Source organism: Pararge aegeria, chromosome 26 (assembly GCF_905163445.1).
Source record: "Pararge aegeria chromosome 26, ilParAegt1.1, whole genome shotgun sequence".
In the NCBI taxonomy this organism is placed as follows: Eukaryota; Metazoa; Arthropoda; class Insecta; order Lepidoptera; family Nymphalidae; genus Pararge; species Pararge aegeria.
The window spans coordinates 2,857,947-2,876,623 of NC_053205.1; the positions used below are offsets into that span (position 1 = coordinate 2,857,947).

Here is an 18,677-nt window from a genome sequence, read left to right on the forward strand (position 1 = left end):
CGTTAAGGAAGGACAAACCTAATATGGATTACATTTTTTTTTTTTTTTTTTTTTATTTATTTGGGACAGAAAACAATTACATATTACAACAATAGCTCTTGCAATTAAAATAAGCTGTCGTAGCTATACGCATTAACTTAATGCAAAAAAAAAAACAACAATGAAATAGAAAAACTAATTGATTGATTTATATAAAAGAAAGGAAAGAAAGAGAACACACATAGCTTAGAAGACTAAATAAAATAAATAAAATAAAATAAAATTCATTTATTTCGACCGACTTGGATCATAAATGGTTAGTAAAATACAAAGTTAACTGTTAGTAAACTTAGCCTAAGGAAATAGTTTATATAAAACCCTTCGAGCATGCCCGATTGGAAAGCACGTGTACCATGCAGCAATGGCACAGGTACTGACAATAAGTCCTGCCAGGAAGTACCCTCAGAAGGCCGCCGGAACTAGCCAGAACCCTGCGCACCAAGGATGTACACCGTTTTCGCATGATCGTGTAGAAACAATCTATATGCGCTTCGGCAAATAACCCTGACGCGCTGCAAGACCGAGGCAATCCCATCAGCATCCTGAACGCATTATTGTACTGTACGCGCAGGGCACTGTACTGTTTATGCGTGTTATTAATTCAATCGTATCCAATGTAATTAATAAATGACCAATCAGAGAAAATAATATAAATAAATATTGATTAAGTTCTCGGAAATTTAGCTGTGGGCCATATGGCATTCGCCGCTCTGTCTCAATCGCCCGAATATCATACGAGTGGGTGTGTAGATTCTGTACACTACCTACGTTTATAGTTACGTAAGTTTTAGCGTCAAAACCTCGAGTCACCTTCGCTCGATAGGTTCGTCTCGATGGGCTTTAAGGAGGTCACTTCATTATTAAGCTAGGTTAATGCACAGGGTGTTTCTTACTATACCGTTACCATTAAAAATAAATAAATAAAAATTCTACGACAATACACACATCGCCATCTAGCCCCAAAGTAAGCGTAGCTTGTGTTATGGGTACTAAGGTGACTGATGAATATTTTAATTAATAATATACCTAAATTTATGAAAATGAAGCTTAATTTGCTATACTCCTCGAACAGCAGGAGAATCTGTGTGGTGTAATTTATAATTTCTTTAATCCTTATACTCCACACTAAACAGATCCTCGGCAATCTTAACAATTATTTATTGTAAAGTCAACATCTCCTGAGGATGCTCCGGTTTCGGAGCGAAACGTGCGTAGAGGGTACATTGCCGAGGATCTGTTTGGTGAGGAGTATAAGGATTAAAGAAATTATAAATTACACCATACAGATTCTCCTGCTGTTCGAGGAGTATAGCAAATTAAGCTTAATTTTCATAATATATTATGGATTTCCGCAAAGTAACGCCTGCTTCTATCTTATTCATAATTTTTTTTTAGAAAAATGTATTTATGGTCGCTCACTTAAATAAAAAAAAAGTTTTAGCATTATTGAGGTTCTATTCAAACACTATACTTCTAACTTCTATGATCACAGATTGACACTGACACTGTTATTTGCCTTTTTTTTTCAAACAAATTATTTATCAAATACATGGCGATGTGCGTATTGTCTAAGAAAAAAAAATTTAAAATAAAAGCAATATATCATAGAGTTAGTTAAAAAGGCGGAATTAACATACCTATTTTTTAATTTTTATTAGTGATTTTACCTACACCTGTTATCTATTATCAATTTTATAAATTTAAAATGCGTACCTATATAAATTTTATTTGTTCCTCCTTTCGGTTCCGAATTTTTTTATATGCAGTAGAGTTACATGGCAATGTTATGTATACTCTACCTTTCAACTAACTTAATGATTTTGTCCCAGAAATACAAACGGTTCCCAGCGGACTTCTAAAATAAAAAAACCGACTTAAACGTACGCCCAGGAGCTAAAAAGCAAAAAATTACATTAGGTTAAATTTAAATGGGACCACCTGGAAAGTATGCCCAAAAAAGAATTTTTCAAATCGGTTCAGACGTCTTCGAGTAATCGGATAGCAAAAGTAAAGTCGTTTAAAAAGAACCGCATTTATTTATTTTTATTTATTTATACACCACAAACAGGAAAAAAAAACAATGGACACAACTAATCGCTTAGTAGCGACCTCTTCCAGGCAACCTAGGATTAGGAAAACCAAGGGAAACCGATTGGTGGGGTGTATTTTATTATATACATACTTACGAACAATTACACATTAATACTTATCAAGATTACATACATAAAACCGTAATGAACCGCAAGTACATAAATTTAACATAATGCAAAACTGTGTCTCTTAAGAAAGGGACGTTAATTTTTTCGTGCAGAGACGCGTTTGCCAATCGTTTACATCAATGGATAACAACGTTACGCAATACCTAATGGCGATTAAAGGAGTTTTCACATGACCGGACAGCGGTACATTTTTTAGTAGTCATCATATCAACCGACAGACGTTCACTGCTGGACATAGGTCTTTTGTAGGGAGTTCCAAATTCCACGGTTCTGTGCCGCTTGGATCCAGCGGCTACCTGCGACGCGCTTAATGTCGTGTCCACCTCGTTGGGGGTCGACAAACGCTGCGCTTACCAGTGCGGGGCCATTCCAACACCTTGGGACCCCAACGTCCATCCTTTATCCGAAGTATTTGCCCCGCCCATTGCCACTTCAACAATAAATCGCTTAGCGGCACGTCTTTGTCGGTAGGGTGGTAACTAGCCACGGCCCAAGCCTCCAACCAGACCAGTGTTTTTTTTTCTAAACCATTTTTAAAGAATGTTATTGCTAATGAATTAGAACTTGTCCGTAATCTCACCTGTTTATAAGACTCCTTACCTTAAAACGCACATAGCTTAGAAAAGTTAGAGATGCGTACTGAAAATCATACTCGGTCCCCAATGATATATAATATACTAGCTGTTGACCCTGTTCTTCGTTCGTTTATTATGGTTAGTATTTTACAAATCCCGTGTGAACCGTTTGTTTTGGGACAAAAAGTAGCCTATGACCCAGACAGCTTCCATTCTAGGGGGGCGAGTAAGATTTTTTTAGGTCAGATCGTCCAAGTTTAGTGAAAGTTTTTTAAAGGACCCTCTATATTCTACACTGAAGCCAAAACTGTATTTTTTTTTCATTTTTTCTGTCTCTTTGTCTGTCTGTCTCTCGGCCGCCATAATTTTTTTAGAGAGTTCATACATTTTCTGCGACATTTCCAGCAGCAGGGCTAACACGATGAGATAAAAATTATATCCCCCATTATACCTTACAAAAAGGGGATATAATTCACGTGTCCACCTCCTAAAGTCCGGGAACATGGGATAGGAGAAGTTTACCTCCGTTTATACACATATATTATTTGGATTTTATTTTCCACTTATGTTGGGGGGGGCAGCTGACCTGCCCCCCCTGGGTTCGCCCGTGACCTATGATACTCTCCGTCTTTCTAACTGCCTTTATGGCAAAAATCTGCTTGATAAATTGCTATTTTTAGGGCGCAAAGGATAGAAAAACAAACAAACACTCTTTCGCATTTATAATATTAGTTAGGGACTTAGGACAATGTGAATACACCTTTACAATACCTTTAATTACAATGTGAATGTAAAGTATGTCATCACATTAATATACGATATTGAAAGGTTAATTTACACAGTTTAACTCGCTAATGCATTACTTGTCATCCTGCTGGCGCAGTGGTGGGGGTGGTGTCTTTATAAGGAGGTCCCGGGTTCGATGCCCGGTGGAGAAAATTTAAGATTTTATAAATTTAACATATAAAAATTTTCAGGATTTGAACCTGCGACTCTCGGACAATCGCGGCCTGAGCGCTTTCACCAATCAAGCTACGGCTCTCCTACAGTCGATGCCGAATTTAGTATATGCCTTTCACATCAGTCTTATAGCGACTGTAGCGTCATCTAGTAGGAAACGTTGCAGTTTCGATCTACTTCTTCAAAGGTCTATATTACAATGAGACTTTTTTATATTGCGCGATTGTCCGAGAGTAACAGGTTCAAACTCAATTTTCAATTTTTCAAATTAATTCAGCAGGAAAATTTGTATATGCATTTTAAATTTATAAAATTGATAATTCCTCCAAGTGTAGGTAAAACACTAATAAAAATTATAAAAATTTATGATTTTATAATTTAAAAATTTTCTCTGGACGTTTGGGCGTTGCTAGTTAGCACTCTACCTGCAAAGACGTGACAAGCGGTTTAGTGTTCTAGTACGGTTTATTTTTTACTAACGGTCCCTCGTGACTTTGTCCGCGTATAAGTCAACCTTAAAGGTTACTATACAATTGATGAAGTTCTTAATGACAGGGTTGCTTGGATGCATCCGGTTTCGCTTTCATCTCACACAAGATAGAAAAATGAATTCTACAATGTTAAATATAAATTGTTGATATTGGAAAAGAGCAACTGCTGAGTTTCTTGCCAGCTTCTTCTCTGTAGAATCTGCCTTTCGAACCGGTGGTAGAGTCGCTACAAACAGTCAGACTTGACGTTTCAAAAGAGCTTATATTTGGCCTACTTGAAATTAATGAATTTCGAATTGAATTTGAATCTACCTACAAAACGTGCCGCCAAGCAGTTTAGTGTTCCAGTACGATTTATAGTTTACTAATAGTAAAAGTCAACTTTAAAAGTTAAACATATGCTGCAGCTTTTTTTTATAACTTTTAAAGGAACAACTTTGTCCTGCATGATTTTAACGAAACTTTAACCGTTAACGAAGCGGAAGTTCTCAAAAGGAAAAAGAAAAATACCCCGATTTTGAAACATTCTTCATTGGTGCTATGCTTTTATTGGTCTTAGCGTGATGCTATATAGCCTATAATGTTCCTCGATAAATGGGCTATACAACACTGAAAGAATTTTCCAAATCGGACCAGAAGTTCGCGAGATCATTGCGTTCAAGTAAACAAACAAACTCTTGAGCTTTATATTACAGTATATGATATCAGATTTTTAAATAAATGACGTAGTGGGTGGGTACGAGCTTGACTTCACTTTCGGTTTGGAATCCCAGCACGCCTCCAACTTTTTCTATAAGTTCGCTAACTATAGAATTTAGCATATCTAAATCGATATCAATATCGATATCTAAATCGATCGAATATCGATATCGATATAAATTAATATTTAGTTATTATGTAAATTAATATTTATATCGATATCGATAGTTATTATTTATATCGATATCGATATCGATATGGATTTTAATATCGATATTGATATCGAAAGTTATTATCTATATCGATATCTATTAAGATATCGATTTTAATATCGATATCGATATCGATGGTTATTATTTATATCGATATCGATATAGATATCGATTTTAATATCGATTTTAATATCGTTATTGATATCGATAGTTATTTTTTATATCGATATCGATTTAGATATCGATTTTAATATAGATATCGATAGTTATTATTTATATCGATATCAATAAAGATATCGATTTTAATATCGATATCGATGGTTATTATTTAAACAATAACTATCGATATAAATAATAACCATCGATATCGATATTAAAATCGATATCTTTATCGATATCGATATAAATAATAACGATATCTTATTAATATCGATATCGATAATAATAAGATATCGATATTAAAATCGATATCTTTATTGATATCGATATAAATAATAACTATCGATATCGATATCTATATTAAAATTGATATCTATATCGATATCGATATTAAAATTTGGATATCGATATCGATATCGATAGTTATTATTTATATCGATATCGATATAGAAATAGATTTTAATATCGATATCGATATCGATATCCAAATTTTAATATCGATATCGATATCCAAATTTTAATATCGATATCGATATAGATATCAATTTGAATATCGATTTTAATATAGATATCGATATCGATAGTTATTATTTATATCGATATCAATAAAGATATCGATTTTAATATCGATATCGATTTCGATAGTTATTATTTAAATCGATATCGATAAAGAAATCGATTTTAATATCGATATCGATATCGATATCTAAATTGTAATATCGATATCGATATCGATATAGATATCAATTTGAATATCGATTTTAATATTGATATCGATATCGATAGTTATTATTTATATCGATATCGATATCGATATGGATTTTAATATCGATATCGATATCGATAGTTATTATTTATATCGATATCGATGTCGATATCGATTCTTATATCGAATTTGATATCGATAGTTATTATTAATATCGATATCGATATCGATAGTTATTATAATATCGCTATCGATATCGATGGTTATTATTTATATCGATATCGATTTAGATATAGATATTAATAAGATATCGATTTTAATATCGATATCGATATCGATAGTTATTATTTATATCGATATCAATAAAGATATCGATTTTAATATCGATATCGATGGTTATTAATAATAACCATCGATATCAAATTCGATATTAGAATCGATATCGACATCGATATCGATATAAATAATAACTATCGATATCGATATCGATATTAAAATCCATATCGATATCGATATCGATATTAAAATCCATATCGATATCGATATCGATATAAATAATAACTATCGATATTGATATCGATATTAAAATCGATTATCAAATTGATATCTATATCGATATCGATAAAGATATCGATATTAAAATCGATATTCAAATTGATATCTATATCGATATCGATATTAAAATCGATTTCTTTATCGATATCGATATTAATAATAACTATCGAAATCGATATCGATATTAAAATCGAAATCTTTATCGATATCGATATTAAAATCGATATCGATATCGATATCGATATAAATAATAACTATCGATATCGATATCGATATAAATAATAACTATCGATATCGATATTAAAATCGATATCGATATAAATAATAACTATCGATATCGATATCGACATTAAAATCGAAATGTTTATCGATATCGATATCGACATTAAAATCGAAAACTTGATCGATATCGATATTAAAATCGATATCGATATAAATTATAACTATCGATATCGATATAAATAATAACTATCGATATCGATATCGATATCTTAATCGATATCGATATAAATAATAACTTTCGATATCAATATCGATATCATAATCGATATTTAAATCGATATCTATATCGATATAAATAATAACTATCGATATCGATATCGATATAAAAACGATATCATAAATATCAATATCGATATTAAAATCGATATCATATATATCAATATCGATATTAAAATCGATATTCAAATTGATATCTATATCGATATTAAAATTTGGATATCGATATTAAAACCGATATCTATATCGATATCGATATAAATAATAACTATCGATATCGATATTAAAATCGATATCTATATCGATATTAAAATCGATATCTATATCGATATTAAAATCGATATCTATATCGATATAAATAATAACTATCGTTATCGATATCAATATTAAAATCGATATCTTTATAGATATCGATATAAATAATAACTATCGAAATCGATATTAAAATCGATTTCTTTATCGATATCGATATAAATAATAACTATCGATATCGATATCGATATTCAAATCGATATCTATATCGATATAAATAATAACTATCGATATAAATAATAACCATCGATATCGATATTAAAATCGATATCTTTATCGATATCGATATAAATATTAACTATCGATATAAATATAACCATCGATATCGATATTTTAATCGATATTTTTATCGATATCGATATAAATAATAACTATCGATATCAATATCGATATTAAAATCGTTATTCAAATTGATATCTATATCGATATTAAAATTTGGATATCGATATCGATATCGATATTAAAACCCATATCTATATCGACATCGATATAAATAATAACTATCGATATCGATATGGATTTTAATATCGATATTGATATCGATATCGATTCGATCGATTAAGATATCGATATTGATATTGATATCGATTTAGATATCCAAATTTAAATATCTTTCGATATTAAAATCGATATCGATATCGATTATCGATATCGATATCGATTTTAATATCGATATAGATATCGATTTTAATATCGATATCGATATAAATAATAACTATCGATATCGATATTAAAATCGATATCTATATCGATATTAAAATCGATATCTATATCGATATTAAAATCGATATCTATATCGATATAAATAATAACTATCGTTATCGATATCAATATTAAAATCGATATCTTTATAGATATCGATATAAATAATAACTATCGAAATCGATATTAAAATCGATTTCTTTATCGATATCGATATAAATAATAACTATCGATATCGATATCGATATTCAAATCGATATCTATATCGATATAAATAATAACTATCGATATAAATAATAACCATCGATATCGATATTAAAATCGATATCTTTATCGATATCGATATAAATATTAACTATCGATATAAATATAACCATCGATATCGATATTTTAATCGATATTTTTATCGATATCGATATAAATAATAACTATCGATATCAATATCGATATTAAAATCGTTATTCAAATTGATATCTATATCGATATTAAAATTTGGATATCGATATCGATATCGATATTAAAACCCATATCTATATCGACATCGATATAAATAATAACTATCGATATCGATATGGATTTTAATATCGATATTGATATCGATATCGATTCGATCGATTAAGATATCGATATTGATATTGATATCGATTTAGATATCCAAATTTAAATATCTTTCGATATTAAAATCGATATCGATATCGATTATCGATATCGATATAAATAATAACTATCGATATCAATATCGATATTAAAATCGATATCTATATCGATATCGATATAAATAATAACTAAAGTTCGATTCAAATATCGAACTCGGCCCGCCGAAAGTGAAGTCGAGCTTACCCACTGCGCTATCACAGTTTAAAAAAGGAATAATCTTATTAAATGAGTGTATTGTCATCGGCCCTCGGATCTAGATATACGAGTATCAACAATGTTTAAACGAAAAATCAAGTCAAAAGGAGTCGGTTACAAACATCATACAGGTGAAGCTAATATAAAGCGTGTAAAAAGGATCTGGCAACACTCGTTGTGATATTGATGGGTTACGCATTAATTTGAATACAAAAATTCTTCGGATTTTAACTACCTAATAAAAATATTAATTATCTACATATTATATCTTCACGACCATTGTAAAAGATAAGAATCTTTGTTATTTTTAGAGAAATATTGGAAAAACAATATATAAGCATTTAATGACCATGAAAAACACAAAAAAATGTTGCATCGATATTGTTTATCTTTACCATCCTAACTAAAATTATAAATGTGTTTGTTTGTCCTTCCTTCACGCCCTTACTTAGCAACCGATTTACTTTATTTTCGGCATAGATTTAGATGAAAGGACGGAAAGTACCTAACATAGGCAAGAAAAATGTCAATAATAATAATAATAATAATTTTTATCGCAAGAAAACAAAAGTCAAAAGTCAAAAGTCAAAGGTCTATAATATATTTTTTGCCCATAGGTAGCACTTTTGATGCGTACGTTACGAGGTACGTAAAGCTACGAGGGCTCCAAACGCGTCCTGGTTCAAGAAGAAGCCCACAACAAACTAAGCCGGGTGTTTTTTTTTGTTATCACCATCTCACATTGTCATTCAAAATTATTAGAAGAGCAGCCTGGTTAGAGCAATAATTTACACCCAAGCTTATATATCGATTACGTAGTTCAAGAAATTATTGCCATAGTTTTTAAAGAAAGAAATCAGGTACAGCCCTAACATCACATGCAAAATTAAAATCAAGCGACTCCTGCCACTTTATTAGGTGCGCGTCGCGTAGCGTAGGTACTATGCGCGTGTCGATCTTTTATCTTCAATAGGGTTGTCATACATAAAAAACTTATGGGATACGAACTCAACGTGAAGTCGAAGTCCAACCGCTGGGCCATCATCGTTTATACGAGTATTAGGTAAACTTTTCTACAAATTTTTGTAATCGACAGGATTTGAACCTGCGAATCTCAGGCAATCGCGGCCTTAGCGTTTTAACCTCTATGCTCAGGCTCAGTGGCGTGCATAGAGGGTATGCACAAGGTATGCAGATGACATAAAATGAAGAAAATCTCCAGTACGAGTTATAAATACTTAATGGCTATTTATAAGTTTACCGCGTTGCCTACCGTCGATGCCGAAATTAGTATATGCCTTTTATATCAGTCTTACAGCGACTGTATAAAAGGCATGTATCTAGAAGAAAACTTGAATTAATGTTTTCATTTCATTTACCTTTCACCAACGGGTTTTCGCTAGGCAACACATATAATGTAACTTGTCTGTGGTTACAACAAGGTGTGGTATTTTGTGTGTGAAATATGATAATATTTTTCATTTATCGTATGGAATTACATTAAAAAACCGAATTTATATTATTTTCATCTGTCAAGTGCCATCTTGGGAGTTCCTTAAACTCTAACATCCACATCCATCGCATACGAGTCGTGAAACCTAAATCTAAACAAAAAATTAGTATATGCCTTTTATATCCGTCTTACAGCGACTGTAGCGCCATCTATAGTCGTAAAAAAGTAATAGGCCCGTTTTGACATTTGTCATCGCGACGTAACTAGTTATGGAACCATAAGACTCGGTACTCGATACTCACGATAAATCAATTCAAGTTTGTATCAGTACTTGATTGATATTATTATGTATTGTAAAGTGTTCGTTCGTTCAAAGTATTCCTTTAACTTCACAACCAATACGCGTGACTGGCTGTTGATTATACATCCACTTTTCAACATGTTGAAACAGAGTTAGTACTATATAACAACAAACACAAAAATCGAGTCAAATCACTATGTTTAAATTAATGTCCAAAATAGAAGAGCCATAGTTAACGTAATAGTAAACTATATATGTCAAACTTAAACGAGCGCACAGTCAACTTTACAAGATGAGGAACGAAAAATTGCGCAGTGCGCGCGGGGACGCTTCAGTCATGTGCCGCTTGGTCAGATACATCAACTCAGACTCATTAATTAGAACCCATTTTGAGAACCAAGCTCATTCTTTGCAGTAAACATTACAACACAATAATTAATTTCGATATTCAGTAAAAAAATGGTTACAGCACTAGTACAAAAAAAAAAAGACAGAACGTAACTGTTTTCGGAACGATTCGCAACAATTACAAATTGCATGCTACTATAAAGTAAGCGCAAAAAGAATCCTCGCGATATATTCTTTCATATTATTTAACATCCCAAAAAAATTTACGTATTTTTTAAAACACCGTATGTAATTGATTTTTATTTTATTTTTTCTTTCAGTTTCGTTCCAAGTTACATTTTATGGTGTTGCACAAATGTCAAAACGGGCCTATTACATTTTTACGACTATAGTAGAAAACATTTCTGTTTCGATCTACTTTTACAAACTATTATTTATTTAAAGACCAAGTTATAAGTTAATAAAAATTAAGTATTTTATAAATTAAGAATTTGTTCTATTGAATATATTGTAGTAGGTATTTTGTCGTCTACGATAATTGAATACTAATTAATGTATACCATGCACGTTTAAATATTAAACCGTATTCAAATATCAAAAGTAAAGGTGACGTAAACACAGGGATTTGCGACGCTGCGTTGTTTAATATGTAAAGTAGTTTTTTTCATTTATATTAACTTTGGTGTTTGCCACAAATTAAAATTCAAAACTTCTTTATTCATGTAGGCCTATTACAGGCACTTATGAAGCGTTCATACATATTTGTTTACATAATTGCAAGGGGATGGTGATAACTTCGTTTGCCAACTTAAACCTAAGGCTACGAGGGTTCTAAACTCGCCCTGCTCTAAGAAGAGCCCACAACAAACTTAGCCGGGTAATTTTTTTGTTATCACCATCTCACAGTAAATTTATATAAAGCTATGAAGCTAGAGCACCCCAAGCTTTTTTATCGTTTAAGTAATCCTTAACGTCATAATAGGATTTCTCTGTAAGCTTACGTTTTATATAAACTTTGAACTTATTGAAAGCGCAATATTCTTAATAGACTTGAATTTGTATTTTCATTTCATTTACCTTTCACCAATCGGTTTTCGGTAAGCAACACATGTAACGTAACTTGTCTATGGTTTTTGCCACAAGGTGTTGTATTTTGTGTGTAAAATATGATAATATTTTTTTATTTTTGTGTGGATTTACGGTTATTAAAAACCGAATTTATATTATTTTCATCTGTTAAGTTTTACGAATCCCTCAAACTTTAAGATCCACATCCATCGCATACGAGTTCGAGAAACCTAAATCTAAACCTAAAGCTTCAAATTTAACAATAGAAAATTACTAGGCTAATTTCCAGGCGATTTTTAGTGTTCTAAGTGTTGTAATTAAAAACCACCCCCTTACGGTTTGGTTGTATGTCTGTCTTTTGTGTTTGTCAGGGTTCGTTTCGGTAACGGATTGAAATATCCACGTGAAATGATTAGGTACTTGCTACGCACAGTATTTAGGAAACTTACCATTATCTATGAGTGAAAAATAAAAGAATTTGAAATTTTGAATTTGCATTTGAAGTGCATTAGACAATGAATGTTTTTAGAATAATACACATTACTACTTATAAAATACAGATAAACTTTTATTGTATACCACAAAAACATAGAAAAAAAAATGTCAATAAAAATTTAACGAAAAGTATACAATTTGGCAACCAAAGGCGTAAAAACAAGAAGAGAAGGAATAAACATATATATTCGCATATATACCTATTTTATATAAATACTGGCAAATCCAAATTCAAATTTTCCTTATTCATGTAGGCCTATCACAGGCACTTATGTAGCGTTCATACATATATGTTTACATAATTTAAGCTATGAAGAAAGAGCAATTCACACCCAAGTAATTTACTGTATATATAGTAATTATATATATATATATATAATTACTTTATATTTTTTTTTTTTTTTTTATAATTATATATATATATATATAATTACTTTATATACAGTAAATTGCTCTAATATATATATATATAATTACTGTAGTGCCAACTGCCGTGTTCGTGTAATCAGAATACAGTTGTCACCACCCCTCTTCTTACCGCGGGTGTCGTACGATGCGACTAAGGGAATATAACGCTACTGTGTATTATTATTTTCAAATTCAAAATTCATTTATTTCAAGTAGGCCAACTTTATAGACACTATTGAAACGTCTGGTATGTCTGTCCGTAGTGACTCTCCTCCTCATTTCTGATATAATTACATCATTTGACGGCCGACTAGCGCAGTGGGCAGCGACCCTGCTTTCTGAGTCCAAGGCCGTGGGTTCGATTCCCACAACTGGAAAATGTTTGTGTGATGAGCAATAAGTGTTTTTCAGTGTCTGGGTGTTTATATGTATTTTCTAAGTATTTATGTAAATATAATTTATAAAAAAAAATATTCATCAGTCATCTTAGTACCCATAACAAGCTACACTTACTTTGGGGCTAGGTGGCGATGTGTGTATTGTCGTAGTATATGTATATATATATATAACTGTATATACACTTTACGTTTATTTTCAGCTGCTGTCGTTGACAGGGCTCCGTTGCCAGGACGCCATTATCAGAAGTGACTTCGATGGGCCCCATGACGACGGTTCTTACAAATGGGCTCTGCAAACAGGTATTTTATCCATCACATTTAAACATTTTATTAAACCACATGAAAAAAAACAAATAACAATTAACTAAATACATATTAGATAATTTTAGAAAATTCAAAAAAATTCAAAAATTCAAAATTCATTTATATCAAGTAGGCCTAATATAAGCACTTTTGAAACGTCAAGTCTGTCTGTGTGTAGTGACTCTACCACCGGTTCGGAAGGCAGATTCTACCGAGAAGAAGCCGGCAAGAAACTCAGCAGTTGCTCTTTTCGAACATTAACAATTTACATTTTACATTTCAAAATTCATTTTTCTATCTTGTGAGAGATGAAAGCGGAGCCGGTTGCTTCCAAGCAACCTTGTCATTAAGAAATTCATCAATTGTATAATAACCTCGCTGTAATAAATGTGTTTTAACACATTCTTTAAACTTATGCATTGGTAGGTCCAAAATTACCTTAGCAATCATATTATAAAAGCGTATACTCAATCCCACAAATGACTTCTGCACCTTTCGCAGACGATATGCAGAAGTCACTAATTTATGACCATTTCTTGTAAGTCGACTGTTTATATCCACTTTTTTTTGTTTATAAAGACTAATATGTTGTCTTACAAATACTATATTGTTATTGTGGAGGATCGTAGACGAGTCCAATCCACAGTAGTGAAATAAAACAACAAGGTGTAGTCGTTTTACCGGAGATGCGTTCGCTTCAGAGTCAGCGAGTGAAGTGCGTGATTTGACCGCGTGAGGCGGGGTTTTATGCTCACAGAAGCGCGCGCATATCGGTATCTTTATTAGAGTATGAGACAAGGATGCAAATACAGGTAAAAGAGATAGCAATATTAGTAGACAGAGATAGTGATACATAAAGAGTGAAGCGGTTGTTTACAAATTGTTCAGCTTCAGTATGGTTGGTGACGGGGAAGCATCGACCGCTTAATTTAAATAAATCTTATGTTTAATTTGCAGCTATAAATCGTCTATATTTATTACTAATAAAATATACTCTAAATAGACTTATCGGAGATTAGGTCTCGCAACTAACTTATATTTTTCATACAAATAACCAATATATCTACCTTATCAACTATTAAAACATAACTTCCTTATTATAATAATCAACTGTTTGATACAAGGTCTCGCAAAAGTATTTGTTAATTTACTTAATCAATTAAGGTATCGTGAATCTTCAACAGTTATAAATATATTGTGAGTATACGGTAGCGTAAGGATACTTATTTCTTTAAATTTTTCACGGAGGGATTCACGTGATTTAAGTTTATATATTGACCGTACAGCTCTTTTCTGCAATATGAATATAGTTTCAATATCAGCAGCTTTGCCCCATAATAAGATCCCCTAAGACATCACACTATGAAAGTACGCAAAGTAAACAAGTCTTGCTGTTTCTACGTCAGTAATCTGTCTAATTTTCCTGACGGCGTAGGCAGCCGAGCTTAGTTTACCTGCTAGTGTCTATATGGGTACCCCACTGAAGCTTGCAATCTAAGGTCATGCCCAGAAAAACTGTGGAATCTTCCATTTTTAGTGATTCTCCATTTATTATTATATTTTTATTAACTTTCTTTACATTAGGTAAAATAAATTGCACACACTTAATTTTTTTTGCATTTAAAAGTAAATTATTGACAGTAAACCAGTGCGACACATGCGACATAGCAAGGCTTACATCGTCAGAGTTATCTCTACCTGTATCAGTTTTAAGTGGGTACTGTTAGGATGTTATACATAATAACTTAGAAAAAGGTGTGTTGATGTTTGTTCAGCTAAAGATAGTTCAATCTGGAAAGGGATCGACTAGAATGAAATAAGTAAGAATTTCATTTTAGTCTAATATTTAAGCTTACGAAGGTTGACGTGATGATGACAGATTTATGTTCGTTCTCAGAGGGTGGTATCTACCACGAACAGCGAGGGTCGTTGCAGGGCGGCGCTGCTGAACCCAGCCTCCTGGTGGAGGGACAGTACCAATACACCGCTCCTGACGGACAGGTGAGCATTTCAAAGTCAAAGTCAAATATTTCTTTATTCAAATAGGCACATAGATGGCACTTTTGATGCGTTATTATATACAAAATGTGTACATAGCAGTGAGTAGTGATGGCGATAACTACAATCGTAAACTTAAAACTAAAGCTACGAGGGTTCCAATCGCGCCCTGGTCTAAGAAGAAGCCCACAACAAACTTAGCCGGGTGTTCTTTTTGTTATCACCATCTCACATTGTCATTAGAAAATATTTAAGAAGCAACCTGGTTAGAGCAATTGTTTACACCCAAGCTTTTTTATCGTTTACGTAATCCTTTATACTATAATAGGACTTTTCTATAAGCTTTCGCTTAATACAAACTTTGAACTTCTTTAGTGACATCCCCAAGATATCAACCGGTAATTTATTGTAAAATTGTATACAATTTCCTTTAAATGAATTGCTTATTTTGTGTAGTCTAGTGTACTGCACTGCAAGTTTATTTTTGCTTCTAACGTTCAAATTATTGCAGTCACATTGTTGGCAATAGAGCAGGATGTTTATAATCATTTATTTCAAGTAAGCCTAATATAAGCAATTTTGAAACGTCAAGTCTGTTTGTAGTGACTCTACCACCGGTTCGGAAGGTAGATTCTAACGAGCAAAGCCTGCAAGAAACTCAGCAGTTGTTTTTTTCATCAACATCAACTGTTTACATTTTAACATTCATTTTTCTATTTTGTGAGAGTTGAAAGCGGCGCCGCATTCTTAAAGCGTGTAAATGAAAACCGAAATATGTCTTCACAGGCTTCAGAGGTACATTATTTACTGTCTCGAGACTTATTTGAGAAACTCACTGCTATTGGTCTTAGCGTGATTATATATAGCTTATAACCTTCCTCGATAAATGGGCTATCCAACACAGAAAGAATTTTTAAAATCATACAAACAAAGTACAAGTAAACAAACAAACTCTTCAGCTTTATCAAAATTAAGCTTAATTTGCTATACTCCGCGAAAAGCAGGAGAATCTGTGTGGTGTAATTTATAATTTCTTCAATCCTTATACTCCACAACAAACAGATCTTCGGCAATATACCCTCTATGCACGTTTCGCTCCGAATGCGGAGCGAATCGTGCATAGATGTTGACTTTGGAATTATCCATTGTAAAAATTATAAATTTATAAATTATAAATTACACCACACATATTCTCCTGCTTTTCGCGGAGTATAGCAAATTAAGCTTAATTTTAATAATATATAATGGATTTCCGCAAAGTAACGCCTGCTTCTATCCAAAACTCTTTAGCTTCATATTATATCAGTATAAGAGATACATAAATACTTGTAATATGCACATAAACACCCAGACACTGAAAAACATTCATGTTCGTCGCACAAACATTCCAGTTATTGGAATGGAACCCACAGCCACGGAACGTCTGTGTGATGAACATGAATGTTTTTCAGTGTCTGAGTGTTTATCTGTATTATATAAGTATTTATGTATATTCATCAGTCATCTCAGTACCCATAACACAAGATACGCTTACATTGGGGCTAGATGGCGATGTGTGTATTGTCATAGTTTTTTTTTGAACCCTACCTTTGGGTACTCTAGTAGTGAACTCTTATAGGTCTATTCATGTATAAGTAAGGATTGTTTGATATTCCAGATAATCAACTTGCTGTACACGGCGGATGAGAACGGCTTCCACCCCACGGGGGCCCACCTACCTACTCCGCCCCCCATTCCCCCCCAAATACAGCGCGCTCTCGACTACGTAGCCAGACTCGCTCGAAATAAAGTTTAAGTTCAACATGTTTGAAGAAATACAATTTTAAGTTTTTTTTAAAACTTGTTTTATTTATTTAGTAGTAAAACTACTTAGCGTAGCAGAGCTTTTTCCGATAAAACTTCTGACTTCACACCCGCGAAATGTTGCCAGATCACAAACTTATTCCCATTTTTCAATTTTTTAAAGTATAAAATGTTAAGTAAAATTTATAGATATGTATCTATTAGAAAATACGAGAGTATTTTATTTTTATTTTGCCGAAGTCCTTTAATATGTCTATTTTCTGAAATTTTGGGGATAGTAAAACTATTAAAAAAATAAAACAATAATAACAATAGTCATTTATTACAATTATAGAAATATAAAATATAGAAATATTATTTATAATACAAAAACATTATAAGCTAAATAATGTATAATTAAATTTAATCAAGTTGATCGATAGATATGCACTTATGAATTTATTTCGCATTACAATTTTGAACCCAATCGGGTGGTACCATAAACAATTTAAAAAAAAATAACTACCATAAAAAATATGACAAAAAATCCTTATTTTACTAAATATTAAGTTTTTACAGCTAAAATATGTATTTTTATCAATATGTACTTTAAAATGTATTTCGCATTACATTTTAAAACCAATACCAAAAGTACAATAGACTTTGGTTTAAAAAAAGAACTACCATAAACAATATCAACAAAGAAGGCCCGTAACTTTACATTTCAACTATGGAGGGTAGAGGTAAGGAGAGTCATCTGTGTATATGAAAAAGTGTCGTCAAAATGTATTAAATTAGGATGGCGTCACATTTGCATCAGGGTAACTCTTAAAAGAAGCGCCAAATATAAATATTGTTAGAGTAGGCTTGAAAAATAAACAAGGAAGTATGGAGATACAAGGAAGTAAGGTTATATTTACCACAATATTTTATACAACGTAAGTTGTTGAAATTCTCAATAATTAACTACTTTAGTCGATAATGACATTAAATTTTTTAACTCGGCATACTTCAATTCATCTACGATTGCTACATTCATACCATACCCTGTGCATCCACCAGCGCCATTGTGGAGGATTTTTGAACTGTTATTTAGCGCAACAACTGGACACTTTTTCAACTTTTCTCCCATATAAGATGACTC

The 18,677-nt window shown here is 32.1% G+C and overlaps 1 protein-coding gene across 1 annotated transcript; it reads left to right on the top strand.

Annotated features, from left to right (window-relative positions):
* Positions 1-400: 400 nt before the first annotated feature.
* On the top strand, positions 401-17,590 carry LOC120635002 (endocuticle structural glycoprotein SgAbd-8-like). The gene is made up of 4 exons (XM_039905909.1): positions 401-409; positions 13,651-13,750; positions 15,651-15,754; positions 17,409-17,590. Exons 1-4 carry the CDS (start codon positions 401-403, stop codon positions 17,544-17,546), a joined length of 351 nt encoding a protein of 116 aa, XP_039761843.1. The 3' UTR covers positions 17,547-17,590.
* Positions 17,591-18,677: the final 1,087 nt, after the last annotated feature.

Excerpts from the sequence above, each read along its gene's own strand:
- LOC120635002 (XM_039905909.1), top strand. Across the intron at positions 13,751-15,650 it reads CAAATGGGCTCTGCAAACAG|AGGGTGGTATCTACCACGAA; the intron begins GTATTTTATCCA and ends GTTCGTTCTCAG. Across the intron at positions 15,755-17,408 it reads ACACCGCTCCTGACGGACAG|ATAATCAACTTGCTGTACAC; the intron begins GTGAGCATTTCA and ends TTGATATTCCAG.